Here is a 27,968-nt window from a genome sequence, read left to right on the forward strand (position 1 = left end):
GTCTGTCAAACGTATGTTGTATTAGAGAATCAGATAATGCATATAAAGAAAATACAAAGTGAAAAATAAACAGCATGGAAAAGAAAGAAAGCTTCAATAAATTAATTGTATTGTAGGATCAAATCTTGGCGAGTGTTCATGCCATGTGAGACTCGAGTGTGCAACTTAAAAATCCAAAATGTTTCCCTCTTAAGAATTTTCCTTTTTAAATCCCCAACTCTATCAGGTCTATGGACTTTTTCAATAACTGAAAATTTTAGAGAACTGACATCTCACTTGAGAAAAATGTCTCGATGCTGCTGAGATGTTATTAGCTGTAGGATTAATCGCATCGGATAAACGTCGCCGGATGTGTTTCTTAAGAAGTCCTGTAGTGCTACCAACATATTGGATAGCACATGTTACACACTCTACCAGGTAGATTACACCTGTAGTGTTACATTTAATGAAACTTCTGATGGAAAACTCTTCTTCAGTAGGAGTAGATTAAAATGTAGTGTTTTTATTTTCAGCATAGAGGCACGCTTTACAAGGAATATGACCCCATTTATAAAAACCCTTTCAGGGAAAGCCATGTGGATTGTGTAGTTTAATGTCCCCTTCCTGGCTCCCTCCTGTAATAACGTCCCAGATCCTTTTCCCTTTCTGTAATAATGTCCTCCAACCTGGCCCCTTCCAGTAATAATGTCCCCTATCCTGGCCCCTTCCTGTAATAATTTACCCCATCCTGGCCCCCTACTGTAATAATTTTCCTCATCCTGGCCCCATCCAGTAATAATTTACCCCATCCTGGCCCCCTCCTGTCTTAACTTCCCCCATCCTGGCCCCCTCATGTAATAATGTCCCCCATCCTGGCCCCCTCCTGTAATAATTTCTCCCATCCTGGCTCCCTCTTGTAATAATGTTCCTCATCCTGGCTCCCTCCTGTAATAATGTCCTCGTCCTGGCCCCTTCCTGTAATAATGCCCGCCCCCCCATCCCGACCCACTACCGTAATAATGCCTCCCATCCCGACCCCCTCCTGTAATAATGCCTCCATTCTGGCTCCTTTTTTGCAACACACAAAAAAAATTCCTCTCGCCTTTTGCACCGAGCAGCGTCCTCTTCTTCCTCCATAGCTAGCACAGAGCGGTGGCAGTGACGTCATGCATCACCAGCAGCATGCCCGCCAATATCAGCTGCTGGCCTGTACAGTCTTTGTTGTGCAGGGAGCCTGTGGATCTCTGCACCGCAGTACATTTTAGTTGAATAGCGCCGGTGGGCCCCCTTCGTGTATGGACTCAGTCGCACCCTCTACGATCATTATGCCCCTGACTGCAAAGTTGTGAATCATGTTTGTGAACGTGAGGCGGCAGTAAAATGTTGTAACAAAATCCGATGTGTTGGACTTTTGGACACAGGTTGCAAATTGCAAGCAACTCAATCTGTCACCAGATTTCACACTACAAACTGCAGACATTATAAAATAGACGGGCTGCTATATTCATTTTTACAATCCACGTCATAATGACGTAGAATACCTTATGAACGTTCTAATCAATCTTCACCCTCGCAGTCCAATTGACAGCTCCTCAGTGTCCCTCCTCCCTGCTGCTGAACCTCCACCCACCTAGCTTGATTGGCAGCTCTTCAGTGCTGCTGAATCTCCACTCACCTGGACTGATGGCTCCTCAGTGTCCCTCCTCCCTGCTGCAGAATCTCCCCCCACCTAGCCTGATTGGCAGCTCCTCAGTGTCCCTCCTCCCTGCTGCTGAACCTCCACCCACCTAGCTTGATTGGCAGCTCCTCAGTGTCCCTCCTCAGTGCTGCTAAATCAACACTCACCTGGACTGATGGCTCCTCAGTGTCCCTCCTCCCTGCTGCAGAATCTCCCCCCAACTAGCCTGACTGGCAGCTCCTCGGTGTCCCTCCTCCCTGCTGTTGAACCTCCACCCACCTAGCTTGATTGGCAGCTCCTCAGTGTTCCTCCTCAGTGCTGCTGAATCTCCACTCACCTGGACTGATAGCTCCTCAGTGTCCCTCCTCCCTGCTGCAGAATCTCCACCCACCTAGCCTGATTGGCAGCTCCTCAGTGTCCCTCCTCCGTGCTGTTGAACCTCCACCCACCTAGCTTGATTGGCAGCTCCTCAGTGTCCCTGAATCTCCACTCACCTGGACTGATGGCTCATCAGTGTCCCTCCTCCCTGCTGCAGAATCTCCTCCCACCTAGCCTGATTGGCAGCTCCTCAGTGTCCCTCCTCCGTGCTGTTGAACCTCCACCAACCTAGCTTGATTGGCAGCTCCTCAGTGTTCCTCCTCAGTGCTGCTGAATCTCCACTCACCTGGACTGATGGCTCCTCAGTGTCCCCCCTCCCTGCTGCAGGCAGAATCTTACCCCACCTAGCCTGATTGGCAGCTCCTCAGTGTCCCTCATCCGTGCTGTTCAACCTCCACCAACCTAGCTTGATTGGCAGCTCCTCAGTGTCCCTCTTCAGTGCTGCTGAATCTCCACTCACCTGGACTGATGGATCCTCAGTGTCTCTCCTCCCTGCTGCAGAATCTCCACCCACCTAGCCTGATTGGCAGCTCCAGTGTCCCTCCTCCCTGCTGCTGAACCTCCACCCACCTAGCTTGATTGGCAGCTCCTCAGTGTCCCTCTTCAGTGCTGCTGAATCTCCACTCACCTGGACTGATGGATCCTGTGTCCCTCCTCCCTGCTGCAGAATCTCCACCCACCTAGCTTGATTGGCAGCTCCTCAGTGTCCCTCCTCAGTGCTGCTGAATCTCCACTCACCTGGACTGATGGCTTCTCAATGTCCCTCCTCCCTGCTGCAGAATCTCCACCCACCTAGCCTGATTGGCAGCTCCTCAGTGTCCCTTCTCCCTGCTGCAGAATCTCCAACCACCTAGCTTGATTGGCAGCTCCTCCGTGTTCCTCCTCAGTGCTGCTGAATCTCCACTCACCTGGACTGATGGATCATCAGTGTCCCTCCTACCTGCTGCTGAGCCTCCACCCACCTAGCTTGATTGGCATCTCCACAGTGTCCCTCGTCCTTCCCGCTGAACCTCCACCCACCTAGCTTGATTGGCAGCACATCAGTGTCCCTCCTCAGTGCTGCTGAATCTCCACTCACCTGGACTGATGGATCCTCAGTGTCCCTCCTCCCTGCTGCAGAATCTCCACCCACCTAGCCTGATTGGCAGCTCCTCATTGTCCCTCCTCCCTGCTACTGAACCTCCACCCACCTAATTTGATTGACAGCTCCTCAGTGTCCCTTCTCCCTGCTGCAGAATCTCCACCCACCTAGCCTGATTGGCAGCTCCTCATTGTCCCTCCTCCCTGCTGCAGAATATCCATCCACCTAGCCTGATTGATATCTGCCCCTCCTCCCTGCTGCTTCGCACATTCACACCGCTGCCAATTTCTGTTTTTATGTTTCAGTTTTTTCCTCCCATTCTTCCCAGAGCCATGTATTTTATTTGTCTGTCCAAATTGACATGTGAGGGCTTCTTTTTTGTAGGACGAGTTGTACTTTTGATTGACACCATTCATTTTACCACATAGTGTACTTGACAATGGGGAAAAAAATTCCAAGTGCAATGAAATTGTGAAATAAACACAGACATTGTTTTTTTGGGAATTGTATTTATATTTTTTTAAGGTAAAAATGACCTGGCAATATGATTCTCCTCATCAGTACAATTACAGAGATACCCAGCATGTCTAGTTTTCTTATTATTTTAGTGGTGAAAAAAAAAGCAGAAGTTTGCAAAAAAAAAAAAAATTGGGGGTTGTGTCGTCCTTTTCCAAGTCCCGTAACATTTTCTATTTTTCAGCTGATGTAGCTGTGTGACAGCTTATTTTTTGTGGGGCGAAACAACGTTTTTATTAATACAATTTTGGGATAGATGTGACTTTTTGATCGCTTGTTACAGCCTTTTTTTGTGGAATTGCGGCAATCAATAAAACGTAATTTTGGCATTCCTTAATTTTTTCCATCTACTGTGTTTACCGATCGGGTTAATTATTATGATAGATCAGACTTTTCTGAACGTGGCGATAACAAGTGTATTTTTTTTAAGATCTTTATTTTCAATGGGGAAAAAAAGAGGGTGATTTGAAATATTAGGTTTTTTTTTTTTATTTTTTCATATTTTTTTTAAAACATTTTGTCTTTACTTTCCACTGATCTTGTTATCCCCCCTCGTGGACTTGAAGATGCGATCTTCTGAACGCTTGTGCTATATACAGTGATGCCACAGAATCGCTGCATATAGCAGAAATTACAGTCTCCTTTGAAGCCCGGCCACAGGCAGGGATTCAAAGGGGCTCCGTAATGATAAGCACGGGGATCATCAATTGACCCCCGGCTGTCATGACAAACCATCTGCGACCCACAATCCTCCCTGCTGCTGAGTCTCCACCCTCCTAGCCTGAATGATGGCTCCTCAGTGTCCCTCCTCCCTGCTGCTGAGTCTCCACCCTCCTAGCCTGAATGATGATTCTTCAGTATCCCTCCTCCCTGCTGCTGAGTCTTCACCCTCCTAGTCTGAATGATGGCTCCTCGGTGTCCCTCCTCCCTGCTGCTGAGTCTCCACCCTCTTAGCCTGAATGATGGCTCCTCAGTGTCCCTCCTCCTTGCTGCTGAGTCTCCACCCTCCTAGCCTGAATGATGATTCTTCAGTATCCCTCCTCCCTGCTGCTGAGTCTTCACCCTCCTAGCCTGAATGATGATTCTTCAGTATCCCTCCTCCCTGCTGCTGAGTCTCCACCCTCCTAGCCTGAATGATGGCTCCTCGGTGTCCCTCCTCCCTGCTGCTGAGTCTCCACCCTCCTAGCCTGAATGATGGCTCCTCGGTGTCCCTCCTCCCTGCTGCTGAGTCTTCACCCTCCTAGTCTGAATGATGGTTCCTCGGTGTCCCTCCTCCCTGCTGCTGAGTCTCCACCCTCTTTGCCTGAATTATGGCTCCTCGGTGTCCCTCCTCCCTGCTGCTGAGTCTCCACCTTCTTTGCCTGAATGATGGCTCCTCGGTGTCCCTCCTCCCTGCTGCTGAGTCTCCACCCTCTTTGCCTGAATGATGGCTCCTCAGTGTCCCTCCTCCCTGCTGCTGAGCCTCCACCCTCTTTGCCTGAATGATGGCTCCTCGGTGTCCCTCCTCCCTGCTGCTGAGTCTCCACCCTCCTAGCCTGAATGATAATTCTTCGGTGTCCCTCCTCCCTGCTGCTGAGTCTCCACCCTCCTAGCCTGAATGATAATTCTTCGGTGTCCCTCCTCCCTGCCGCCGAGTCTCCCCCCTCTTTGCCTGAATGATGGCTCCTCGGTGTCCCTCCTCCCTGCCGCCGAGTCTCCCCCTCTTTGCCTGAATGATGGCTCCTCGGTGTCCCTCCTCCCTGCCGCCGAGTCTCCCCCCTCTTTGCCTGAATGATGGCTCCTCGGTGTCCCTCCTCCCTGCCGCCGAGTCTCCCACCTCTTTGCCTGAATGATGGCTCCTCGGTGTCCCTCCTCCCTGCCGAGTCTCCCACCTCTTTGCCTGAATGATGGCTCCTCGGTGTCCCTCCTCCCTGCCGCCGAGTCTCCCACCTCTTTGCCTGAATGATGGCTCCTCGGTGTCCCTCCTCCCTGCCGCCGAGTCTCCCCCCTCTTTGCCTGAATGATGGCTCCTCGGTGTCCCTCCTCCCTGCCGCCGAGTCTCCCCCCTCTATGCCTGAATGATGGCTCCTCGGTGTCCCTCCTCCCTGCCGTCGAGTCTCCCCCCTCTTTGCCTGAATGATGGCTCCTCGGTGTCCCTCCTCCCTGACGCCGAGTCTCCCCCCTCTTTGCCTGAATGATGGCTCCTCGGTGTCCCTCCTCCCTGCCGCCGAGTCTCCCCCCTCTTTGCCTGAATGATGGCTCCTCGGTGTGCCTCCTCCCTGCCGCCGAGTCTCCCCCCTCTTTGCCTGAATGATGGCTCCTCGGTGTCCCTCCTCCCTGCCGCCGAGTCTCCCCCCTCTTTGCCTGAATGATGGCTCCTCGGTGTCCCTCCTCCCTGCCGCCGAGTCTCCCCCCTCTTTGCCTGAATGATGGCTCCTCTGTGTCCCTCCTCCCTGCCGCCGAGTCTCCCCTCTCTTTGCCTGAATGATGGCTCCTCGGTGTCCCTCCTCCCTGCCGCCGAGTCTCCCCCCTCTTTGCCTGAATGATGGCTCCTCGGTGTCCCTCCTCCCTGCCGCCGAGTCTCCCCCCTCTTTGCCTGAATGATGGCTCCTCGGTGTCCCTCCTCCCTGCCGCCGAGTCTCCCCCCTCTTTGCCTGAATGATGGCTCCTCGGTCTCCCCCCTCTTTGCCTGAATGATGGCTCCTCGGTGTCCCTCCTCCCTGCCGCCGAGTCTCCCCCCTCTTTGCCTGAATGATGGCTCCTCGGTGTCCCTCCTCCCTGCCGCCGAGTCTCCCCCCTCTTTGCCTGAATGATGGCTCCTCGGTGTCCCTCCTCCCTGCCGCCGAGTCTCCCCCCTCTTTGCCTGAATGATGGCTCCTCTGTGTCCCTCCTCCCTCTTTGCCTGAATGATGGCTCCTCGGTGTCCCTCCTCCCTGCCGCCGAGTCTCCCCCCTCTTTGCCTGAATGATGGCTCCTTGGTGTCCCTCCCCCCTCTTTGCCTGAATGATGGCTCCTCGGTGTCCCTCCTCCCTGCCGCCGAGTCTCCCCCCTCTTTGCCTGAATGATGGCTCCTCGGTGTCCCTCCTCCCTGCCGCCGAGTCTCCCCCCTCTTTGCCTGAATGATGGCTCCTCGGTGTCCCTCCTCCCTCTTTGCCTGAATGATGGCTCCTCGGTGTCCCTCCTCCCTGCCGCCGAGTCTCCACCCTCTTTGCCTGAATGATGGCTCCTCGGTGTCCCTCCTCCCCGCTGTTCTATAGCATAAAATTCTCATTTTAATATCAGGATTATAAAGCCATGTTTTTTCACAGTACACCATCCTCATCAGGACTAAGACATTTATTTAGTAATGTATGCCTTTTGTATTGTGAAAGGTGGTCGGATCTGTTTTAAGAATAGGGTTGTTAGTCACCTTTATTCTGTGCAGAGTTGTCCCCCAACGTCATGAAGTGCGCTGCCCAAGGACTAATCAGCAGGCAGATGAAAACCGGATGTAGGGCACCAGCGGAAGGAGGAAAGAAAAAGCCAGACGCAGTGTAGGACCAGCCCGTGGGCTGCGGTGGGACAGGCGAGTATCATTTTCTTTTTAACCCCTTTCTCAGCAAAATGAGAACTTGCATGTAGCAATTTGTAAAAATTTGGATTCAAGAGAACAAGGTAGACAAACAAAGGGGATATACTTAGCTTGAGCAGACACCAGAGAGATAACGCCAACTGTCCTCCAAAGGCACCAAAGACGAGACTAGCCCACTGCTAGTACTCCAAGCCAACACAGAGGAACATAGAACTATCACCGGCGCCTCTCTTGATATTTAACTACCAAGCAAGGGTGTGTTAATCAGCATCAGAAGGTGGAGGTAGCTTCTGGGTCCTAAAGGAAGAAGTATGTAACAATACTAAAGAGATGGGAGGATCAAGAAGGCATCTGCAATGCCAAATGCAGTGACCTTCTGCAGCCGGCTCCAGGGCGAAGTTACAAAGCATGAGAATAAGGACAGTCCCTGGACACATTACACTCTTATGTGCACCCAAAGCAATTTTACCTTGTTGTGGGGGAGAATAGGTTTTGTATGAATAGACAGGTGCACTTTAAAGGGAGATTTAATAAAAATAAAAAACACAAGTCAAGCATTCCTCCTTTATACAGGGTCAATTTAATAAACTATTACACTTTTAGATTTACAGTGTTGTTCAATAAAAATAAATGTGCCTCCTTGTGAATGGGATTCTCAGCTGGTCATCCACCTCGGCGTCCGGTTGAGGTCAAGTCATGTACAGAAAACCGTATGGGGGGAGGGACGTGGAATCTCACAAATACTGGCAATAAAATTACAAAGTCAGAGAAATTGTCACGTAGATGTCATTCACACTGTAGGATTCGCTTTCTAATGTCTAAAAATATTAATACTAATAATGCAGAGTGGATTTTAGGTCATTATTTTTTTGTGCAGAGAGGATTTTCCATCTGAACTTTTTTTGCACCTTGAATAAATATCAGCAAGTTCAGATTTTCACAAAATCGTTCCTTAAGATTTAATGGGGGGGTGGGGTGAGGCAGGGGAACAAAACAAACAAAAAAAAAAGTTTTGGTCCTAGATGAAGTTGCATCTATTGAACTAAGTGGTTTATTTTTATTTATTTTTTTAACATTTTTCTTTTTATTCCAAAAATTTTAGTAGTACATACTATCACGTGACCGTGTCTGTTCGTAGGGGCAAAATGCCGCCGTACGCTGCGGCCTTTGGTACTGTGCAGTCACACCACTAGAGGCATCGCAGCACAAAAAACTGGGAATTTAAAAAAAAAAAAAAAAATTTAACCACCATTGTTCTTGCATGCTTACGATCTTTTTGAAAAAGCTGGACAAGTCTTTTTTTTTTTTTCTCTGATGATTTCTTGCTATGTGCGCCTCTAAAATCTACCACAGGCGTTGTAGGAATGTAGAAGAAATGCAGGATATTTGTCACAGGACACAAGAGTGAGCGGCAGCCACAGACTCTACGCGCTGCTAAAACATAGCCCACACAGCAGCAATAAATACTAACACCGACAGGGCGGGAAATTCAGGGTTAGTTGGGTTGCATGCTCAGTGTCAGGCCTGCTCGCTAGCTATGTGCACGTGGTGAGCGGAGACCCGCGCCCGACCGTTCCACTCCGATAAGATGCCGTTTTGGAATATCAGGTTTTTTGAAGGCAGGGGCACCCCGATGTCTGAAGAGCCTGGCTGTGCCATCGCGCTCGACGTGCCGGTCTCAAACATGTGTTCAGCTGCAGAGTTGCTTTCCTAAAACAGAGGGGGAAAAAAAAATACATCCAGTTTATTACTTTTAATATCTCCACCTACTTTTCATGAAAAAAATCCTGCCTGAAAAATCCTGCCCACCGCCTTAATAGGGAGGGAGAAAGCAGATGACATGAGCCATACATCATACACTAAGGAGCAGCATGGCACTGGATCTACTTCAGCTTCAACAGTGCAGTCAGCTACGTGAAGGAGTTGCAGAGGCTCTACAGCAACACAACGATAGGACTTTCTATTGAAGACTATATAGAAAGTTGCCTAATTTGCATTTTAGAAATAAATAATAATAAAAAAAAAATCAGTGCAAGAGTCCACAGCCTTTAACTCCTTTTCCAACATAGGATTTACTGTCCCATGTTAACTACGGATGTATTTAGCGGGCTTAGGGTCTGTGTCCGCTCTACTATAAAGGCAGGTGCCAGCAAGCATTGCGGTTTGAACACTTAAGGTCACTGTCAATCTCTAATGGTAGCTTTTTAAAGGGTACTCTCAAGATGTCTTGAGTAGCTCACAGTTCCGCAGTCACCTTACTGGTTTCTTGAGGGGTGGTGCTTCTCCTTGAGTGACAGTACTGGTGAGTAGCTTCATCCTATTACAACACATTAACCATCTGACCTTTTTTTGAAGGCTACAAGGTTATCACTAAATGTACATATAGAGATAACAGAATATTTGAGCATGCACACTGCTCAGGAAAGTGAGAGCAGTGATTAGGAGAGCTCCTATGGAAACTGCCAGCCTGGGGAAAAGTGGAGAGGATTGTGATAAAAGAAGCTTGGTCAGGAGCTGAGAAGAAGGGGGAGGGAGGTGAGCAGACAACTGCAGCATACAAATCAATGGGCTGGATAGAAGCAGCTGGGATCTTAGGAGTTAACTCCTCTTCTGGAATGTAACTAATGCGCACACTCAGTCAGGGTCTTGGTAGACACTAGTTTCCGAGCTCCATAGAAACCAACTGTACACTACGTAAGATAAAAGCTCTCACAGCAGGAGAATGAGAGGAGATAGAAAAAGAAAGCAATTGCAAGTTTGTTTATTTTTATGCAACCTAATTAAAACTATTTAATAATATGAGAAAGTAATGTGGCGCCAATGGAGCATCTATTCTTGCACCCAAGCAAAAAAAAACAAAAACTGAAATGCCAAATTTGTTGTTTTTTGGTACAAAAATTCAAGAAAGAAAACGATTAATAAATCATATATACTTCAAAATTGTACCAGTAAAAACTAGAACTCGATGCGCCAAAACCAGCCCTCATAGCTCTGACAAAAAAAAAAAAGTTACGGAACCCAAAATATGGTGACACAAACCAAACTTTATTTTTATGGAATTTTTCACCACTAAGAATAAAATACGCTAGTTTGGAATTATCGTAATCGTGCTGGCCTGAGGATTCATGGACTGTGAAAAGTGGCTTTTACAGAACAGTTACCTGGAATGATTGCACAAAGCTGAGGACCTGGAGGGAAAGCTTCCGGCTGGAGTGCAGGAGATGATGGAGGCTGCAGGAGAAGAGGGAGAGCGAGTGGTTAATATGGATTCTGTGTATTCCGGCTCCATATCCACTACATATAGATTCACTGGGTCCTGAATACGGAGGCAATATAACTATGGTGCAATTCACACATCCTTATTTCTTCTCTATGGCCGGATACTTACACACACTTCACAGTATTGTGACGTGTCTCAAGTGATTGTTGTATTTTCTTTCAATTGAGCAAGGAAAAAAAAAAAACAACAAATCCATAATGCTTAAATTCCCCATAAAGTAATGGATTTGTTTTTAACATAGGATCTGTATTTAAAAATAAAAATTAGAAATTTTGCAAATTTCAAAGTGGGACTTTTTTTTGCCTTTTCTTCTAGTAAATGCACTTGTACATTAGCAGCAATGAACAGGTTCTGACTATCTTTTATACTGAAGCATTTAATGAGCGTGTGCAAATTTCATTGCATAGGAGGAGGAGATGAGCTGTGATTTCATCTATTGTAATGGTGGATCCTGTGTTATCTACTGTATGTAGAGGGATTTTTGGTACTCACCCTGAGGGGACACAGGACCATGGGTGTATGCTGCTGTCGCTAGGAGGTTGACACTAGGCACAAAAGAAAATAGCTCCTCTTCTGCAGTATACACCCGCCTACAGGCATTAAGCTCATCAGTTAGTGAGTAAAGCAGTAGGAGAAACCATAACGTAAACAAATATACAATGCCCAATGGGGCACCTCAGAGAAAAACAAACTGGATACCCAACGGAGCCAACTGGAGGAACATATGAACAAACTCAGGGAGGGTGCTGTGTCCCCCAATGAAGGCTCCAAGAAAGAGATTTTACGGTGAGTACCAAAAATCCCTCTTATCGCTTCATTGGGGGGGACAGGACCATGGGACGTCCTAAAGCAGTCCCTAGGGTGGGAGAACCAAGATGGCCACAAACTAAGTCGGACTGAGGGCAACTGCAGCCTGCAGAACTTTCCGTCCAAGACTGGCATCAGCCAAGGAGTAAATGTGGACCTTGTAAAACCTTGAAAAGATATGCAGAGAAGACCAGGTTGCGGCCTTACAGATTTGTGAATCCGAAGCCTGATGGCGAACCGCCCAAGAGGCCCCCCACCGCCCGGGTGGAGTGAGCCCATATCCCCGGAGACGCGATATGCCTCCAAAATGGCTGAACATATCCAACGGGCGATGGTTGACTTGGAAGCAGGAAGACCCTTGCGATGCCCCTCAGGAATGACAAAGAGGGCGTCCGAACGCCGAAAGGAAGCAGTTCTACAAAGGTACATGCGTAGAGCTCTGACCAGATCCAGTTTATGCAGAGATTTTTCCAATGGATGCCGCGGAGCCGGGCAGAAAGAAGGCAAAACAATGTCCTCATTGATGTGGAAGGAGGAAACTACATTCGGCAAAAAGGAAGGGCCCGGCCTGAGCACTACTTTGTCTTGGTGAAAGACCAGAAAGGGTGACCGACATTAGAGGGCTGCGAGCTCTGCAACCCTCCCAATCGAGGTAACAGCCACCAGAAAAGTCACCTTCCAGGAGAGAAGAGAGGCTGAGATGTCCTGAATGGGTTCGAATGGAGGCTGTTGGAGGACGATTAGGACCATATTAAGGTTCCATGGATCCACTGGGGGGGGCGATAAGGCGGCGCCAGGTGCGCCACACCCTGTAGAAAAGTCTTGACCTGAGGCCGGGCAGCCAAGTTACGTTGGAAGAGAATGGACAAGGCCGACACTTGACCTTTGAGGGTGCTCAAGGAGAGACCGGCCTCCAGGCCAGACTGAAGAAAGGCCAGGATGACCGGTAACTAAAAGACATGGGAGCTAACTGATCTCCCTCCCAGTGACGAAAGAAGGCTCTCCAGGTTCTGTGATATATGCGCGAGGATGCGGGTTTTCTGGCGCTAATTAAGGACTGAATGACATTGTCAGCAAAACCCGCCTTCGTTAACACTGCGGCCTCAACGGCCATGCCATTAAATTCAGAGAATGAGAACTCTGATGAAGAATAGGACCCTGAGAGAGGAGATCTGGACGGTCTGGTAGTCTCTAGGCTGAGTCACCAAGCAGGTTTACTAGCTCCGCGTACCAGACTCGTTCTGGGCCAGTCTGGTGCTATTAGGATTACCGGTACTCACTCTGTCTTGATCTTCTTGATGACTCGAGGGATCAATGGTAGAGGGGGAATGAGATAGGGCAGCTGGAACTGAGACCATGGAATTACTAAGGCATCTTGAGCGATCGCTAGAGGATCGCGGGACCAAGCTACAAAGGATGGTACTTTGTGGTTTAACCGAGACGCCATGAGGTCGACATCCAGCATGCCCCACCGTAAGCAAATCTGCTGAAACACCTCGGGATGGAGAGACTATTCTCCTGAGGCGAGGCCCTGCCGACTGAGGAAGTCTGCCGTCTAATTGTCGACCCCCGGAATGTGGACTGCTGAAATTGCCGGAACCGTCTTTTCGGCCCAAACAAGAACTCTTGCCACCTCTTTGAAGAAGGACTTGCTGTGCGTTCCTCCTTGATGGTTTAAGTACGCCACAGTCGTGGCGTCCGCTTGTACGTGGACTGGGAACCCTGCTAGAAGATCCTGCTAGTGACGTAACGCCAGGTAAATTGCCCTGATCTCCAAGATATGGATTGGCAAGGAGACCTCGTGGGGAGTCCACCGGCCCTGTACTGTGTGGTGGAGAAAGACTGCCCCCCAATCAATGAGGCTGGCATCGGTCGTGACCACCTGCCAACGAAGTGGTAGGAACGATCTCCAGGGTCTGAAAGAAGAGAGGCGAGTCCACCAAGTCAATGACCTTCTCACCTGAAGAGGTAACGTGATACGTCGATCCAGAGACGATGGGTTCTTGTCCCATGCTGACAGAAGGACTAGTTGAAGAGGCCGGGTATGGAATTGGGCAAACGGTACTGCTTCCATAGCAGCCACCATCTTCCCCAGGACACTCATGCATAGCCGAAGAGAGTGTGGACTTGGGTTGGAGAGAAGGTGGATCCCCAGGCGGAGAGAGTTTCTTTTCTCTTGGAAGAAGGACACGGGCAAGGGTTGTGTCAAACTGCATTCCCAGAAAAATCACCCGTTGAGATGGGACCAAGGAGGATTTGTCTGTTGATCAGCCAGCCTAACCGAGAGAGTGTGTTTAAGGTGATCTGGAGGCTGGAGAGACAGTCCTTGAACGTGGGGCCTTTGATCAACAGGTCGTCGAGGTAGGGGATAACTACAATTCCTCTGGCTCTTAGACTGGTCATGACCGTCGCCATTACGTTCGTGAAAACCCTTGGGGAGGAGGCAAGCCCGAAGGGGAGGGAAGTGAACTGGTAATGTGCGTTCTGGAAGGCAAAACGAAGGAACTTCTGATGTGATGGACAGATTGGGATGTGGAGATACGCGTCCAGAATGTCCACTGAACATAGATATTCCTTGGCTTCCATCGAGGTGATTACCGACCTGAGGGACTCCATTCTGAAGTGCCGGGTGCGTACTTGTCGGTTTAGCTGTTTGAGGTCCAGGATCGAACGCAGTGAGCTGTCCTTTTTTTGGAATAACGAAAAGATTGGAGTAAAAAACGGAAAAACTTTCCTGAAAGGGGACAGGTACTATGACTCCCGAGTGCCAAAGGGAGGCAATGGCCTGAAGGAACCCTGGAAGCAGAGATGGTGGTTGCGGGGGGCGAGATCTGAGAAATGGTGTACCTGGCATGGTGTTGAATTCGATTTTGTAGCCGGAGGTCACAATCTCCAAGACCCAAGAATCTTGGAACATAAGTAGACAGCCGCCCACCCTGGGAGAGGTCCCAGGTGGGAGTGACCCGTCATGCTGTAGAAAATCTATTGGATCATGATCTGGATCCCGAGGGCTTGGTGGAGCGACCCTTTGCGTGCCAGTTGGGGGTGGGCCTAAAGGATGGCTTACATCTGGCCCTCTGCGTTCTGGTAAGGTCCTGTTGAGAGGAGTAGCCCGGTTGGGTGAACTGATGAAAGGACCGGAACGTCTCCAAGGAAAAGGGACGTTTGGGCCTGGGCTGGGGAAAGGAGGTGCTCTTGCCCCCTGTGGCGTCTGAAATGATTTGGTCTAACTTAGATCCAAACAGTATGGAGCCTTGAAACGGGAGATTAGTTAGAGATTTTTTGGAGGCCAGGTCGGCGTTCCAAGCCTTCAGCCAAAGAATTCTACGTATCGCAATAATATTGCTAGAGACGCGGGCTGAGCAAGCAGCGGCGTCGAGGGACGCCGTGAGCAGATATTTCCCTGTATGGGCGATCTGATCCGCTAGATCAGCCAGATTGTCTGGGGAAGCCGCTGTTAATCATAGAATCATAGAATGGTAGAGTTGGAAGGGACCTCCTGGGTCATCTGGTCCAACCCCCTGCTCAAAGCAGGATTCACTAGATCATCTCAGACAGATGTCTGTCCAGCCTCTGTTTGAAGACGTCCATTGAAGGGGAACTCACCACCTCTCGTGGCAGCCTGTTCCACTCATTAATCACCCTAACTGTCAAAAAGTTTTTTCTAATATCTAATCTGTGTCTCCTCCCATTTAGTTTCATCCCATTGCTTCTAGTCTTTCCTTGTGCAAATGAGAATAAAGATGATCCTTCTACAATGTGACAGCCCTTGACATATTTGTAGACAGCTATTAAGTCTCCTCTCAGTCTTCTTTTTTGCAAGCTAAACATTCCCAAATCCTGCAACCGTTCCTCATAGGACATGGTTTGCAGACCAGTCACCATTCTGGTCGCTCTTCTCTGAACTTGCTCCAGTTTGTCTATGTCTTTTTTAAAATGTGGTGCCCAAAACTGTACACAGTATTCCAGATGAGGTCTGACCAAAGAGGAGTAAAGACCGATAATGACTTCACGTGATCTAGACTGTATGCTTCTGTTAATACATCCCAGAATTGTATTTGCCTTTTTTGCTGCTGCATCACACTGTTGACTCATGTTCAGTCTATGATCTATTAGTATACCTAAGTCTTTTTCACATGTACTGTTGCTTAGCTCTATTCCTCCCATTCTGTATATGCTTTTTTCATTTTTATTGCCCAGATGTAGTACTTTGCATTTTTCCCTGTTAAAAACCATTCTGTTGGTTGCTGCCCACTGCTCCAGTTTATTTAGGTCTTTTTGAATCCTCTCTCTCTCTTCTCTAGTATTAGCTATCCCTCCTAGCTTTGTGTCATCAGCAAATTTAATCAGTTTACCCTCAATTCCTTCATCTAAATCATTGATAAAGATGTTGAACAATACAGGTCCCAGGACGGAGCCCTGTGGTACCCCACTTGAGACATTCATCCAGCTGGATGTGAAGCCATTTACAACCACCCTTTGAGTCCGATCACTAAGCCAGTTATGAATCCACCTAACAGTTGCCTGGTCCATTGCATACTTGGTCATTTTTTCAATAAGGATGATGTGAGATACTTTGTCAAATGCTTTGCTGAAGTCAAGATATACTATATCTACAGCATTTCCCTGATCCACCCAGTCAGTGATTCTGTCATAGAAGGAAATTAAGTTAGTCTGACATGACTTGTTAGTTACAAACCCATGCTGACTCTGGTTAATCACTTCATTCTTATCCATGTACTTACATACATGTTGTTTAATAATTTGTTCAAAGATCTTTCCTGGTATAGAAGTCAGACTCACCGGCCTATAGTTCCCTGGGTCCACCTTCTTCCCCTTTTTGAAGATAGGAACAACATTTGCTCTTCTCCAGTCTTCTGGGACTTCTCCTGTTCTCCAAGAATTTTCAAAGATTATGGAGAGTGGTTCTAAAATTTCTTCTACAATCTCCTTCAGTACTCTGGGGTGTAATTCATCTGGACCTGGAGACTTGAACTCATTTATGTTAGCTAAATATTCCCTCACAATCTTTCTGTTTACTGATAACTTGGATTCCTCTATTCCTTTAAAAGGACAGTGAAGATCAGTTGATGTTACATTTTCTTTCTGAGAGAAAACAGATGCAAAATAGGAATTAAAAAGTTCGGCCTTCTCAACATCCTCTCTTACCATTTCTCCATTTCCATCCTGTAAAAATCCTATAGCATCTTTGACTTTTCTTTTACTTTTGACATACCCCCAAAATCCTTTTTTATTGCTTTTGACATCTCTTGCAAGCCTTAATTCATTGTCAGCTTTAGCTAACCTGATACGTGCCCTGCAGGATCTGCAGACTGCATTATAATCTTCTTTAGATATGCCTCCCTCTTTCCATTTAATAAACATTTCTTTCTTTCTTTTTAGCATGTGTTTAAGTTCTGTGTTCATCCATCCTGGTTTCCTTAAATGCTTCCCATTCTTCCTACTTTTCGGGATTGTTAACGATTGTGCTTTGAGAATCTCATTTTTAAAAATTTCCCATCCTTCCTGGACATTTTTGTCCTTAAGGACATCCAGCCATTGGATCCCTCCTATTCTCTTTCTGAGTCTCTTAAAATCTGCCTTTCTAAAATCTAACCTTGAAGTTTGAGTCTTCACATGTCTTCCTCCTCTAGTTATCCAAAATTCTATAATAGCATGATCGCTGCCTCCTAGGGTCCCAGCCACCTTTACCTCCTCAACCATTTCCTCCCTGTTTATAAGAATTAGATCCAAAGTAGCAGATCCCCTTGTTTTCTCCCCTACCTTTTGGAAGATAAAGTTGTCAGCAAGAGAGGATAAGAATTTTCTTGACCTGTTAGTTTTACTTGAGAGAGATTCCCAACAAATGTCTGGATAGTTGAAATCTCCCATGACCACTACGTCATATTTTTTGGAGAACTTGGTCATTTGATACATAAAGAGTTCATCCATATCTTCAGCTTGCCCAGGTGGCCTGTAGTAAATGCCTACAATGGTGTCCTTTCCGTTGTTCTCTCCTTGTATTCTTACCCAAACAGTTTCCACAGAACTCCCAGTCTCTGAAGCTTCAATCTCTGTGCAGATATATGCTTTTCTAACATACAATGCAACACCTCCTCCTCGTTTATCAAGTCTGTTTCTTGCAAATAAGTTGTATCCTTTTAGCCTTTTATTCCAATCATGTGTATCGTCCCACCAAGTTTCAGTGATTCCAAACGACATCATATTCCTTTTCCTGCATTAGTAGTTCCAATTCTCCTTGTTTGTTGCCCATGCTTTGTGCATTTGTATAAAAACATTTTAGTTTGTGATTGGTTTCTCTTCCTCCCATATTTTTATTATTTAGATTTTTTTGTCTTTGTTCTTCTTTTCCACTTCCAGTAGCAGAGATCTCAATAGTATTTGTCAGCTGTATGGCTTTTTCTGGCCTTTTGCTTCCCTTCCCACATTGTTCTAGTTTAAAGCTCTTCTGATGAGTGTAGCAAGGCGACTTCCAAATACATGTTTTCCAGTCTTCGTAAGGTGCACCCCATCTCTAGCAAGTAGTCCATCGTATAGGTAATTCATTCCGTGATCCAGAAATCCAAATCCTTGTTGACGGCACCATCGACGTAGCCAGTTGTTCACCTGTAGAATCTTATTCCACCTCATTGTTCCATGGCCATCCACTGGGAGGATGGATGAGAAGACCACCTGCGCTCCCAATTCTTTCACTTTCTTGCCTAAGTCTTCAAAGTCACTGCAGATGGTTTCCAGGTCCTTTCTTGCGGTGTCATTTGTCCCCACATGTATTAGCAGGAATGGGTAGTGATCTGTAGGTCTGAAGAGTCTTGATATCCTGTCAGACACATCTTTAATTTTTGCTCCTGGAAGACAGCACATTTCTCTTGAGGTTATGTCTGGTCTGCAGATAGCGGCCTCTGTTCCTCTTAACAGGGAATCCCCCATGACCACCACTCTCCGTTTTTTCTTCACAACATTCTTCTTTCTCCATCCAGGAGGATTCTGAGGGCTTACAAGGTTATTCATTGCTGGCAAAGTCTTATCTTGCTGTATTTCTTCATGGTTCTCCTGTGTGAGAGCCTGGTACTGGTTCCTGAGCAGTATGGGTGCTGACTGCCTCTCGATCCTCCTGCTTCTCTGGGTCACATGCTTCCATTCCTCTGTTTCGTCAGGTGCAGTTCGAATTTCTTCTCTTTCTGAATCATGAAGAGATAATTCTGCTCTGTCTAAGAACTCTTCACCTTCCTTAATGATTTTCAAGGTAGTTAACCTCTCTTCTAGATTTCGCAACTTTTCCTCCAACAGGGACACAAGCTTGCATTTCTGGCATGTGAAGTCTGGCTTTTCCACTGGCAAGTCTGTGAACATGTAGCAGGATATGCAGCTCACCAAATGGCTCCTGGACTCTTCCATGTTCTTATTGTTAATGTTCTGAAAACAGTGAAAAAAGCTTAAAAAAAAAGCTTCAAAATGCTGGCGCGCGGTTTACCGATGTCCTCTTTTCAGCTCCAACAGCCAAAATCCAGTGTTCTTTGAGCTCGCGGAGACTCTTCACTTACCCCAAAATGCAGTGGGAATATGCAAATTATCTCCTCAGGACTCCTCCCCTGGTTTACCGATGTCCTCTTTTCAGCTCCAACAGCCAAAATCCAGTGTTCTTTGAGCTCGCGGAGACTCTTCACTTACCCCAAAATGCAGTGGGAATATGCAAATTATCTCCTCAGGACTCCTCCCCTGGTTTACCGATGTCCTCTTTTCAGCTCCAACAGCCAAAATCCAGTGTTCTTTGAGCTCGCGGAGACTCTTCACTTACCCCAAAATGCAGTGGGAATATGCAAATTATCTCCTCAGGACTCCTCCCCTGGTTTACCGATGTCCTCTTTTCAGCTCCAACAGCCAAAATCCAGTGTTCTTTGAGCACGCGGAGACTCTTCACTTACCCCAAAATGCAGTGGGAATATGCAAATTATCTCCTCAGGACTCCTCCCCTGGTTTACCGATGTCCTCTTTTCAGCTCCAACAGCCAAAATCCAGTGTTCTTTGAGCTCGCGGAGACTCTTCACTTACCCCAAAATGCAGTGGGAATATGCAAATTATCTCCTCAGGACTCCTCCCCTTAAGATGCCCTGTTTAAGCTGCTTGGCCCATGCGGACACTGATTTTGATGCCCAAGTTGATGCAAAGGAAGGACAAAGGGAGGCGCCAGCAGCCTCAAAGGCTGACTTAGCCAAAGCCTCTACCTGTCTATCCGTAGTGTCCTTGAGGGAGGAGCAGTCTGGGAGAGACAGAACCGTCTTGGCCGAGAGACAGGAGGATCCACAGTTGGGGACTCCGACCATTTGGCGACAAGGTCATGGTTAAACGGATATAGCATGTCTAGCTGTTTCTTTCCTGGATGCTCCCACTGTTTTTGAAAGACACTGTCAAATTCTGCATGGTTAGAAAAGGTGCGTGCTAGGCGTTTAATTTTCTTGAAAGAGACGGGGTGGTCCTGAGACGGGGCCTCGTCCTCCTTAACATGCAGAGTCTGGTTGACGGCCGAAATAAGGCTGTCAACCATGTCCTGGATTTTGGAATTTTGGTCCGTGTCGGATCCAGAATCAGAATCTGACGCAGAGTCAGATCCTAGAGCGACCTCTGGGGAGGAGGTGTGGGATGCAGGGGGCATCTTGGAGGATATCGATGGTACAGGAGAGCTGGACGAGGAGCTTTGCGTGAGTTCGTTTCTGAGAAAGTGCCCTCGGTCTGCCGTTATGAGGAGGGGGCAGGGGTGCCTGCGAATCATCCAAGGGAACGTTCGGAGCACTGGTGGCCGTGGATAACATAGGCAAGCATTCTAGGACCTGAACCAGAGATTGTGATCCTTTGGTGAAGTCAGAGACAGATTGGGACATAGCAACAGCCCACTCCGGAGGAGAGGGAGTGCCTTCCTCCTGGGCGGCGGGGGGTTCTTGGGGTGCCAGCATGGTGGGAGGTTTTCAGGACGAGCAGAAAGAAGTTGTCCGACCTGCGGGCCACTTAGTTCTGCAAAGTGCACAGGCGTAGTATGTGACTGTGTGGCAGGGACGGGCAGAGAGCTCCCTGGGTCTGGGTATATGGGCCTGATAGGGATACTGTAGAGGTGGGAGCCTGAGGGTAGGAAAGGTGTGTGTGGGTGCAGGGCAGAGCCTACCCGGTCTTGGATGTAGCCGCAGTCCTGAGACCCCTGTCCAATGTCCCCCGTCCAAGATCTGGGACCATGGTGAGCTGTTAACAGAAAACAGCGATGCTAGGGAGAGTGATGCCGCCGGAGCAGGGGCATGACAGCGTAAGACGGCAGAGCCGAGGCAGAGTGCACTGCCCTGAGTGACAAGGGGCGCTGAGGCTCTGATATGCGGAAGGAAGGAGGGGGCGGGCTAAAGGCCCCGCCGCTGATAGGTCCACGGAAGGGCTGGTGGGCGTGGCGAACGCAACACTATGATTCTCACCAATGATAGGCCGATTGTTGGATGGGGGGGGTAAGAGGAACGCCCACCCCCCCGAGACGCCCCCACGAGGTGGGGAAAAGAAAAAAAAGCGGGCAGTTTTGCCGCGCACAGTGGGCAAGAAGAAGGAGTGGGGCTGCCGGGGACGCCATGCTGCGGGGGACGCGAAGAAAGAGGAGGGGGCGTGGCTTGGATAGCGCTGTAAGTAAGCACTGTGTATTATAAGCGCTCGCCGCTGATGTGAAGGTGATGGAAGTGGAGGCTGCAGCAGGCGTGTGGCAGGGAGCGCTGAGGAATCGACAGCCCCCTTGGGCATAAAAGCTGTAAGTAGAGCCATGTCAGGACTCTGAGGGGCCTGCTGATGCAGCAGGAGGGGGAGGGATTCTACCTTTTCTAAGGCCCCGACACCACTTCTTCTTCCTTTTGAGGATGGTCCCAGGAGGTCCTCCGTGGATAAGGGGGGATCCTGGCTCTTCCTCCTTCCCGCACTGTCCGGTCCTGGACAGTGCAGGAGACGGTGTCGACCCCAGAATCTGGGGGAAGGTCACCCGCAGGGACCACCGTCTCCCTCCCAGGCCGCTCCGAGGAGGGGGCTGGGGTGGGGAACAGGCAAGGACTGGCCACCGGGAATCACCCTGAGACATCGGGAGGTGACAGGGGATAAGTCCTGCTCAGCGGGTCCGAGAGTGGGCGATGTGGAGAATGCACACTGCTCTCTCGGTCGCTTGTGTAAGGGGGTAACAGGGGACGCAGTGTTCCCTGTTAACCCTGAAGAGCTGTATCTGAAAAAGAAAGTAGAAAGATTAATAAAACACAACAAGGTTGGATCTGTTACTATCCAGGTCTACCTCCTACAGACACTAAGCTAAAACTGAGGGGCTTAATGCCTGTAGGTGGGTGCATACTGCAGAGAAGGAGCTATTTTCTTTTTTTGCCTAGTGTCAAGCTCCTAGCGACAGCAGCATACACCCATGGTCCTGTGTCCCCAATGAAGTGATAAAGAGGTGTTATCAGTCATTGTACAGGAGGAGGAGGAGGTGAGCTGTTACATCGCCTATGGTGATTGGTGGATCTGGTGTTATCAGCAATATATAGAGATGTTACCAGTCACTGTAATCCCGCCTCTGATGATAGGGAACCTGCTGAAAACTCTTCCAGAAAGGTCAGGATTTTAGTGTGAAAATTGAGAAGACAACTAATTTCTACAAATCAGTGATAATTGCTTGGCTTACGGTATTTTTTGACAGTAAGTTTAGCAGTGCAAACGGTAATCAAAAAGTGGGAACCTCTGATGGAAATATTCCGGACGCCCAGCCACTAGTTATGTGCGTGTACATAATGGACGCCATCATACAGCAGGGCAAGAATTAGAACTGTGATGTTACTGGAGAGTGATGGCGGCTCTGGGGGTAATCACCTCTCTTTTCCACACAGTCCATGGGCAGCGATTTTTTTGCACACTGTCTGGTTGAGTTCAGAGGCGAACAGCGGGATCCCATAGCAGAGTTCCAGGGGGACCCAATCTTTCTCCACCGATGGCGCTGTAACAAACAGAATGTTAATGCAAACTCCAGGGCCATGTACTCTACGTTAGACTTCAGTGAGCTCGGATTGCAATGCACCGACCAGAAGCGACAGCCTCCTATATGGCTGTCGCATTTTGGGCCAAAAGACCGCACTGCAATCCATGATCAGACAGAGTTTCACGTACATCTGAATGAGACATAACTGGAAGCAAAAATGTATAAAAAAATAAATAAAATAAATTTGAATTAAGGAGCAAGTTAAATAAACGTGATCGGACTGGACCGTACCTTCGCTAGCTTTCTGTCCCGATTCCACTGCAAATTCTTCAACCACGAGCTCAAAAGACTCCGTGCTGCCATTAACTTCAGAGCCCAACGCCAGACCCGACTCTATACGGAGCAAAGAACAGTGAATCAATGCGTCCAAGATGAATTATACGCTCAGCAGGAAAGTCACCCAAATGGGGTCTTAGCTCCTTCACGCTGCGGCCATTTTCTCCTCCTCTTCTTCCAAGAATCATACCTTTTGTTATATTTTTTCCATCCCCATAGCAGTATGAAGGCTTGTTTTTTCGCGGGACAAGTCGTACATTTGAATGACGCCATTAATTTTATCATGTGGGAAAAAATTCAAAGTGCGTTGACATTGCAAAAAAAAAAGTGCAATTTCACAATTATTATTTTTTATATTTACCATGTCCACTATATGGTAAAACTGATCCGGCAATATGATTCTCCAGGTCAGTACGAGTACACAGATACCAAACATGGATAGTTTTTTTTTTTTGTTGTTTTTTTTTTATTTAAAGAGGTGAGAAAAACTGGGAAATTTGTAAAAAAAAAAAAAAAGGGGAAAAAAAATAAATTCTTGTGTGGCCATTTTCAGAGACCTGTAACCTTTTCATTTTCCGGGATCTGGGGCCGAGTGAGGGATTATTATTTGCAGCTTGAGCTGACGTTTTTATTGATACCATCTTGGGGCAGATACGTTTTGATTGCCTTTTATTGCAATGTTGCAGCGGCCAAAAAAAAAGGGGGATGTTTTGATTTTTCTCGTTACGCCATTTGCCGATCTGATTAATTTATTTTACATTTTGATAGATCGGACTTTTATGAACACAGCGATACCCTTGGTGGAATGACGCGCCCCCCCTTGCCAGCACGCCAATGGGCGGGTGGAATGATGCGCCCCCCTTTGCCAGCGCGCCAATGGGCGGGTGGAATGACGCGTCCCCCCTTGCCAGCGAACCAATGGACGGGTGGAATGACGCGCCCCACCTTGCCAGCGAACCAATGGACGGGTGGAATGACGCGCCCCCCTTGCCAGCGCACCAATGGGCGGGTGGAATGACGCGCCCCCCCTAGCCAGCGCACCAATGGACGGGTGGAATGACGCGCCCCCCCTAGCCAGTGCACCAATGGGCGGGTGGAATGACGCGCCGCCCCTTGCCAGCGCACCAATGGGCGGGTGGAATGACGCGCCCCCCCTTGCCAGCGCGCCAATGGGCGGATGGAATGACGCGTCCCCCCTTGCCAGCGAACCAATGGACGGGTGGAATGACGCGCCCCACCTTGCCAGCGAACCAATGGACGGGTGGAATGACGCGCCCCCCTTGCCAGCGCACCAATGGACGGGTGGAATGACGCGCCCCCCCTAGCCAGCGCACCAATGGACGGGTGGAATGACGCGCCCCCCCTAGCCAGCGCACCAATGGGCGGGTGGAATGACGCGCCCCCCCTTGCCAGCGCACCAATGGGCGGGTGGAATGACGCGCCCCACCTTGCCAGCGAACCAATGGACGGGTGGAATGACGCGCCCCCCTTGCCAGCGCACCAATGGACGGGTGGAATGACGCGCCCCCCCTAGCCAGCGCACCAATGGACGGGTGGAATGACGCGCCCCCCCTTGCCAGCGCACCAATGGGCGGGTGGAATGACGCGCCCCCCCTTGCCAGCGCACCAATGGGCGGGTGGAATGACGCGCCCCCCCTTGCCAGCGCACCAATGGGCGGGTGGAGTGACGCGCCCCCCCTTGCCAGCGCACCAATGGGTGGGTGGAATGACGCACCCCCCCTTGCCAGCGCACCAATGGGTGGGTGGAATGACGCACCCCTTTGCCAGCGCGTGTTAAATGCTGCTGTCTAAGAATGACAGCGGGATTTAACAGGTTACCAGCAGCGGGCAGAGCTCCAGTCTTGAGGGGATATAGAAAGGAGCAGGACAGGCTACCGCCGGCGGCACAGCTCACCTTTCCCGTCAGAGGCATCGCTCAGTCGCCTCTGGCTGACGTGATGACTGCTGGGGTTCAGCATGGTGATGTACCCACAGAAGTGCTCCAGGTCGATCCTCTCCCGTAAGACCTGTAAAGCTTTGTGGACGCCCATACTGTGACTGGAGAACTCTACGGATAAGTAAGAGACGACACATTTTCTTTTACTGCTATGACCACACGGGATTAAAGATCACAAAAATTATCAAGAACCATCCGGTGCGGTTGTCTCTCTGTACTATGGCTTTAACAATTATCACAATGCATCGAAAAAAATAAAAAAAATTCTTTCTGCAGCTCCTATGCTGATCCATGTGTTTCCATGGTAACAGACAGCAAACGTTCTATGTAGTCAGATCCTGCACACACCTAAATTCTTCTTCGTGCTAATGAACATTTGGTGAGGTAGTCAGGAGGAGAGGAGAAAGCGGAGTGTGACTGCAGAATCCGACTACACAGCTTGTTTGCTGCCTGTTGCCATAGACACACATAGTTGGACATTTTTAATATAGAATTGTTACAAATTTGCTGTATTTTTTTAATCTTGGATTTATTGGGATACAAAAAATAGAATTGTGGAGGTGAATATCGTCTTTAAAATACAATAAGGCAACGACGGAGCCTGACGCAGAAGAGCCTTAGTGCAATATACACCGAGGGAAGGGACTGACGGTCCCGCACGGACAGTTTTCTAGAGGGACAGATTTCGAGGACTCTCGATTACTAGGAAATTTCTTAAGTCAAACTTCATACAACGACTTTTATAGAAAAAAAAAAAAAAAAACCACACGTTTTCAATTCCATTGTGCAAATTAGTGACAAGGCCACCGAGGTAAATTACTGCAGCGCATTTCTATCTTACACGATTGATTAAAGGGGATCTGTCACCAGATTTTACAATACAAACTGCATATGTCATTAAATAGAGCTCTTATACCTGATGGGGCTGTTGTACTTACATAAAAAAGAAACATTTCAGAATGGCTATAAAATCCTTATATTAAAGATGATTATTTTATGAGAGCAGCTAAAGCGTGAGAGAACTCACGGGTCCAAGTGCACTCGATTTCTGTATGTGCAACCTGAAAGCTGCAGCTTGTACTGAGCAGTGTCAAATAGCAGCAGCAGCAGGGATAATCAGGATCTGTCAATCAGGCTAGGTGGGATGAGATACAGCAGAAGGGAGGAGGGACATTGAGGAGCTGTCAGTCAGGGAGGTGGGAGGACATACAGCAGCAGGGAGGAGAGACACTGAGGAGCTGTCTGGCAAGCTAGGTAGGAGGAGAGGCACTGAGGAGCTGTCAGGCAAGCTAGGTGGGAGGGGATTCAGCAGCAGAGAAGAGGGACACTGAGGAGCTGTCTGGCAAGCTCGGTAGGAGGAGAGGCACTGAGGAGCTGTCAGGCAAGCTATGTGGGAGAGGCACTGAGGAGCTGTCAGGCAAGCTAGGTGGGAGGGGATTCAGCAGCAGGGAGGAGGGGCACTGAGGAGCTGTCAGGCAAGCTATGTGGGATGGGCACTGAGCAGCTGTCAGGCAAGCTAGGTGGGAGGGCATTCAGCAGCAGGGAGGAGGGGCACTGAAGAGCTGTCAGGCAAGCTATGTGGGAGAGGCACTGAGGAGCTGTCAGGCAAGCTAGGTGGGAGGGCATTCAGCAGCAGGGAAGAGGGGCACCGAGGAGCTGTCAGGCAAGCTAGGTGGGAGGAGATTCAGCAGCAGGGACACTGAGGAGCCATTAGGCAAGCTAGGTGGGAGGAGACTCAGCAGCAGGGAGGAGGGACACTGAGGAGCTGATTTTTTTTTATTTAATGTGTTTATTTTCCATATTGACACCATAGTATAGCATTGCATTGTCAATGCCATAAAGGGAAGTATTTAAATAAGTTGTTACCTGCTTGTAGTTCTGATTCATCAAAGGGAAAAGGAACATGTGCAGTCTCTCCCATACCATGCATCCCGTGACCCTGTAAAATGAAAATATACTTTTAGGTGAATGAATGTGGGGTGGTATATGCCCCAAAAGGCTATTTGATTTTCCCCTTCGTGGGTCTCCCTGAAATCTACATGTTGTTGTCAGTGACACCACATACATAAACCGTCTGAAGCGCTGATCGGACATGTACATTGAAGGAAGGCCTGAGCAAGGAAGGGAAAAGAGAAAGAGGGAGGGACTTAGTACTAGATGATTCGTGACTACAGCTTAGCTACAATGACTACAGGGAGCCTGAGGTAGTCTAAGACACACCTCCTGCCTCATCATTGGTCCACATTCTCTCCTTGTAGCTCCTCCTCTTCTGATTGGCTGTTGTAAATAAACCCAAATCTATCACAAACTAATCGGGTAGTCAGTGCAGACGGGTGATTACTACATCACTAGTGAGAAAACTATTCATGTACCTTAGCAGCAGGAAGGAGGTACACTTAGGAGATGTCAGACTACATGGGAGGAGACTCAACAGCAGGGAGGAGAGGCACTGAGATGTCAGACTAGATGGGAGGAGATTCAGCAGCAGGGAGGAGGGGCACTGAGGAGATGTCAGACTAGATGGGAGGAGATTCAGTAGCAGGGAGGAGGGGCACTGAGGAGATGTCAGACTAGATGGGAGGAGATTCAGCAGCAGGAAGGAGGGGCACTGAGATGTGAGACTAGATGGCAGGAGATTCAGCAGCAGGGAGGAGGGGCACTGAGGAGATGTCAGGAGATTCAGCAGCAGGGAGGAGGGGCACTGAGGAGATGTCAGACTAGACTAGAGAAGATTCAGCAACAGGGAGGAGGAACCAAGTGGGATGAGCCTCCATAAGGTCTATGAGGGTGGACATTTACTATAAAGTTAATTCATAGAGAGCACAAAACTCAGCGGACATACCTGAATGAGAACAGCTGAGTGCGTCAGTGCGTCATTCAGCATCACCAGGACATTAGATGTCGGGACCACGCCGGGATCATGTCCCCAGGATGTAATCAGTAACCGGTCGTAGGCCTATAAAATACCCCTGATCAGACGGAGTCACATAGAGCCACGGCGGACGGTGATGTGTGGCGGGCTGGATGTCGCTCTCCGATAAAACGTTGGGGAGGAGTAAAAGCTTTTATTTTATTTCTGATGCTTACCAGGAAAACATCTGGTAATTTGCGGAGTCTGGTTCCCTTAGACAGCAAGAGTGATGGTGGTCCATAGCCAGAAACGTGGTATATATAGAGCTTAAACCAGATGGAGCTGACTTCAGGGATGGCCGGTCCGATGTGCTGCAAAAAAAGACAAATTATGCATCAGGTGGGTAAATACCGTTTGTTTGATTTTTGATTACAGGTTCTCTTTAATAAACCTTTAGAGCGCTAACCATTACTTTCCCAATACAGAGCTCCAAATCCCCTGCTTAGACGCAGTGATAAAGATGTTGTGACTAGGACTGGACTATTCCTGATCAGTGTTTGCAGTG

General features: G+C 48.6%; 1 protein-coding gene across 2 annotated transcripts in view; it reads right to left on the bottom strand.

Moving 5' to 3' along the window:
- Positions 1-7,746: 7,746 nt before the first annotated feature.
- The window catches only part of FAM91A1 (family with sequence similarity 91 member A1), a 49,982-nt gene continuing 29,760 nt past the window's right edge, over positions 7,747-27,968 (bottom strand). The window contains exons 17-24 of one of the 2 annotated variants that reach the window (XM_073679843.1): positions 27,640-27,774; positions 27,395-27,508; positions 26,419-26,491; positions 24,511-24,663; positions 22,551-22,652; positions 22,154-22,277; positions 10,344-10,413; positions 7,747-8,892 (exon numbers count right to left, since the gene is read on the bottom strand). In XM_073679843.1, the coding sequence (XP_073535944.1) occupies positions 8,701-8,892; positions 10,344-10,413; positions 22,154-22,277; positions 22,551-22,652; positions 24,511-24,663; positions 26,419-26,491; positions 27,395-27,508; positions 27,640-27,774 (963 nt within the window). In that variant the 3' untranslated portion in view covers positions 7,747-8,700. The remainder of the gene's footprint in view (positions 8,893-10,343; positions 10,414-22,153; positions 22,278-22,550; positions 22,653-24,510; positions 24,664-26,418; positions 26,492-27,394; positions 27,509-27,639; positions 27,775-27,968) is intronic. The other variant, XM_073679844.1, reaches the window with a different exon arrangement.

The sequence above is a fragment of the Phyllobates terribilis genome, unplaced genomic scaffold (genome assembly GCF_046119375.1).
Source record: "Phyllobates terribilis strain yellow unplaced genomic scaffold, ASM4611937v1 Scaffold_4__5_contigs__length_816908805, whole genome shotgun sequence".
Lineage (NCBI taxonomy): Eukaryota > Metazoa > Chordata > Amphibia > Anura > Dendrobatidae > Phyllobates > Phyllobates terribilis.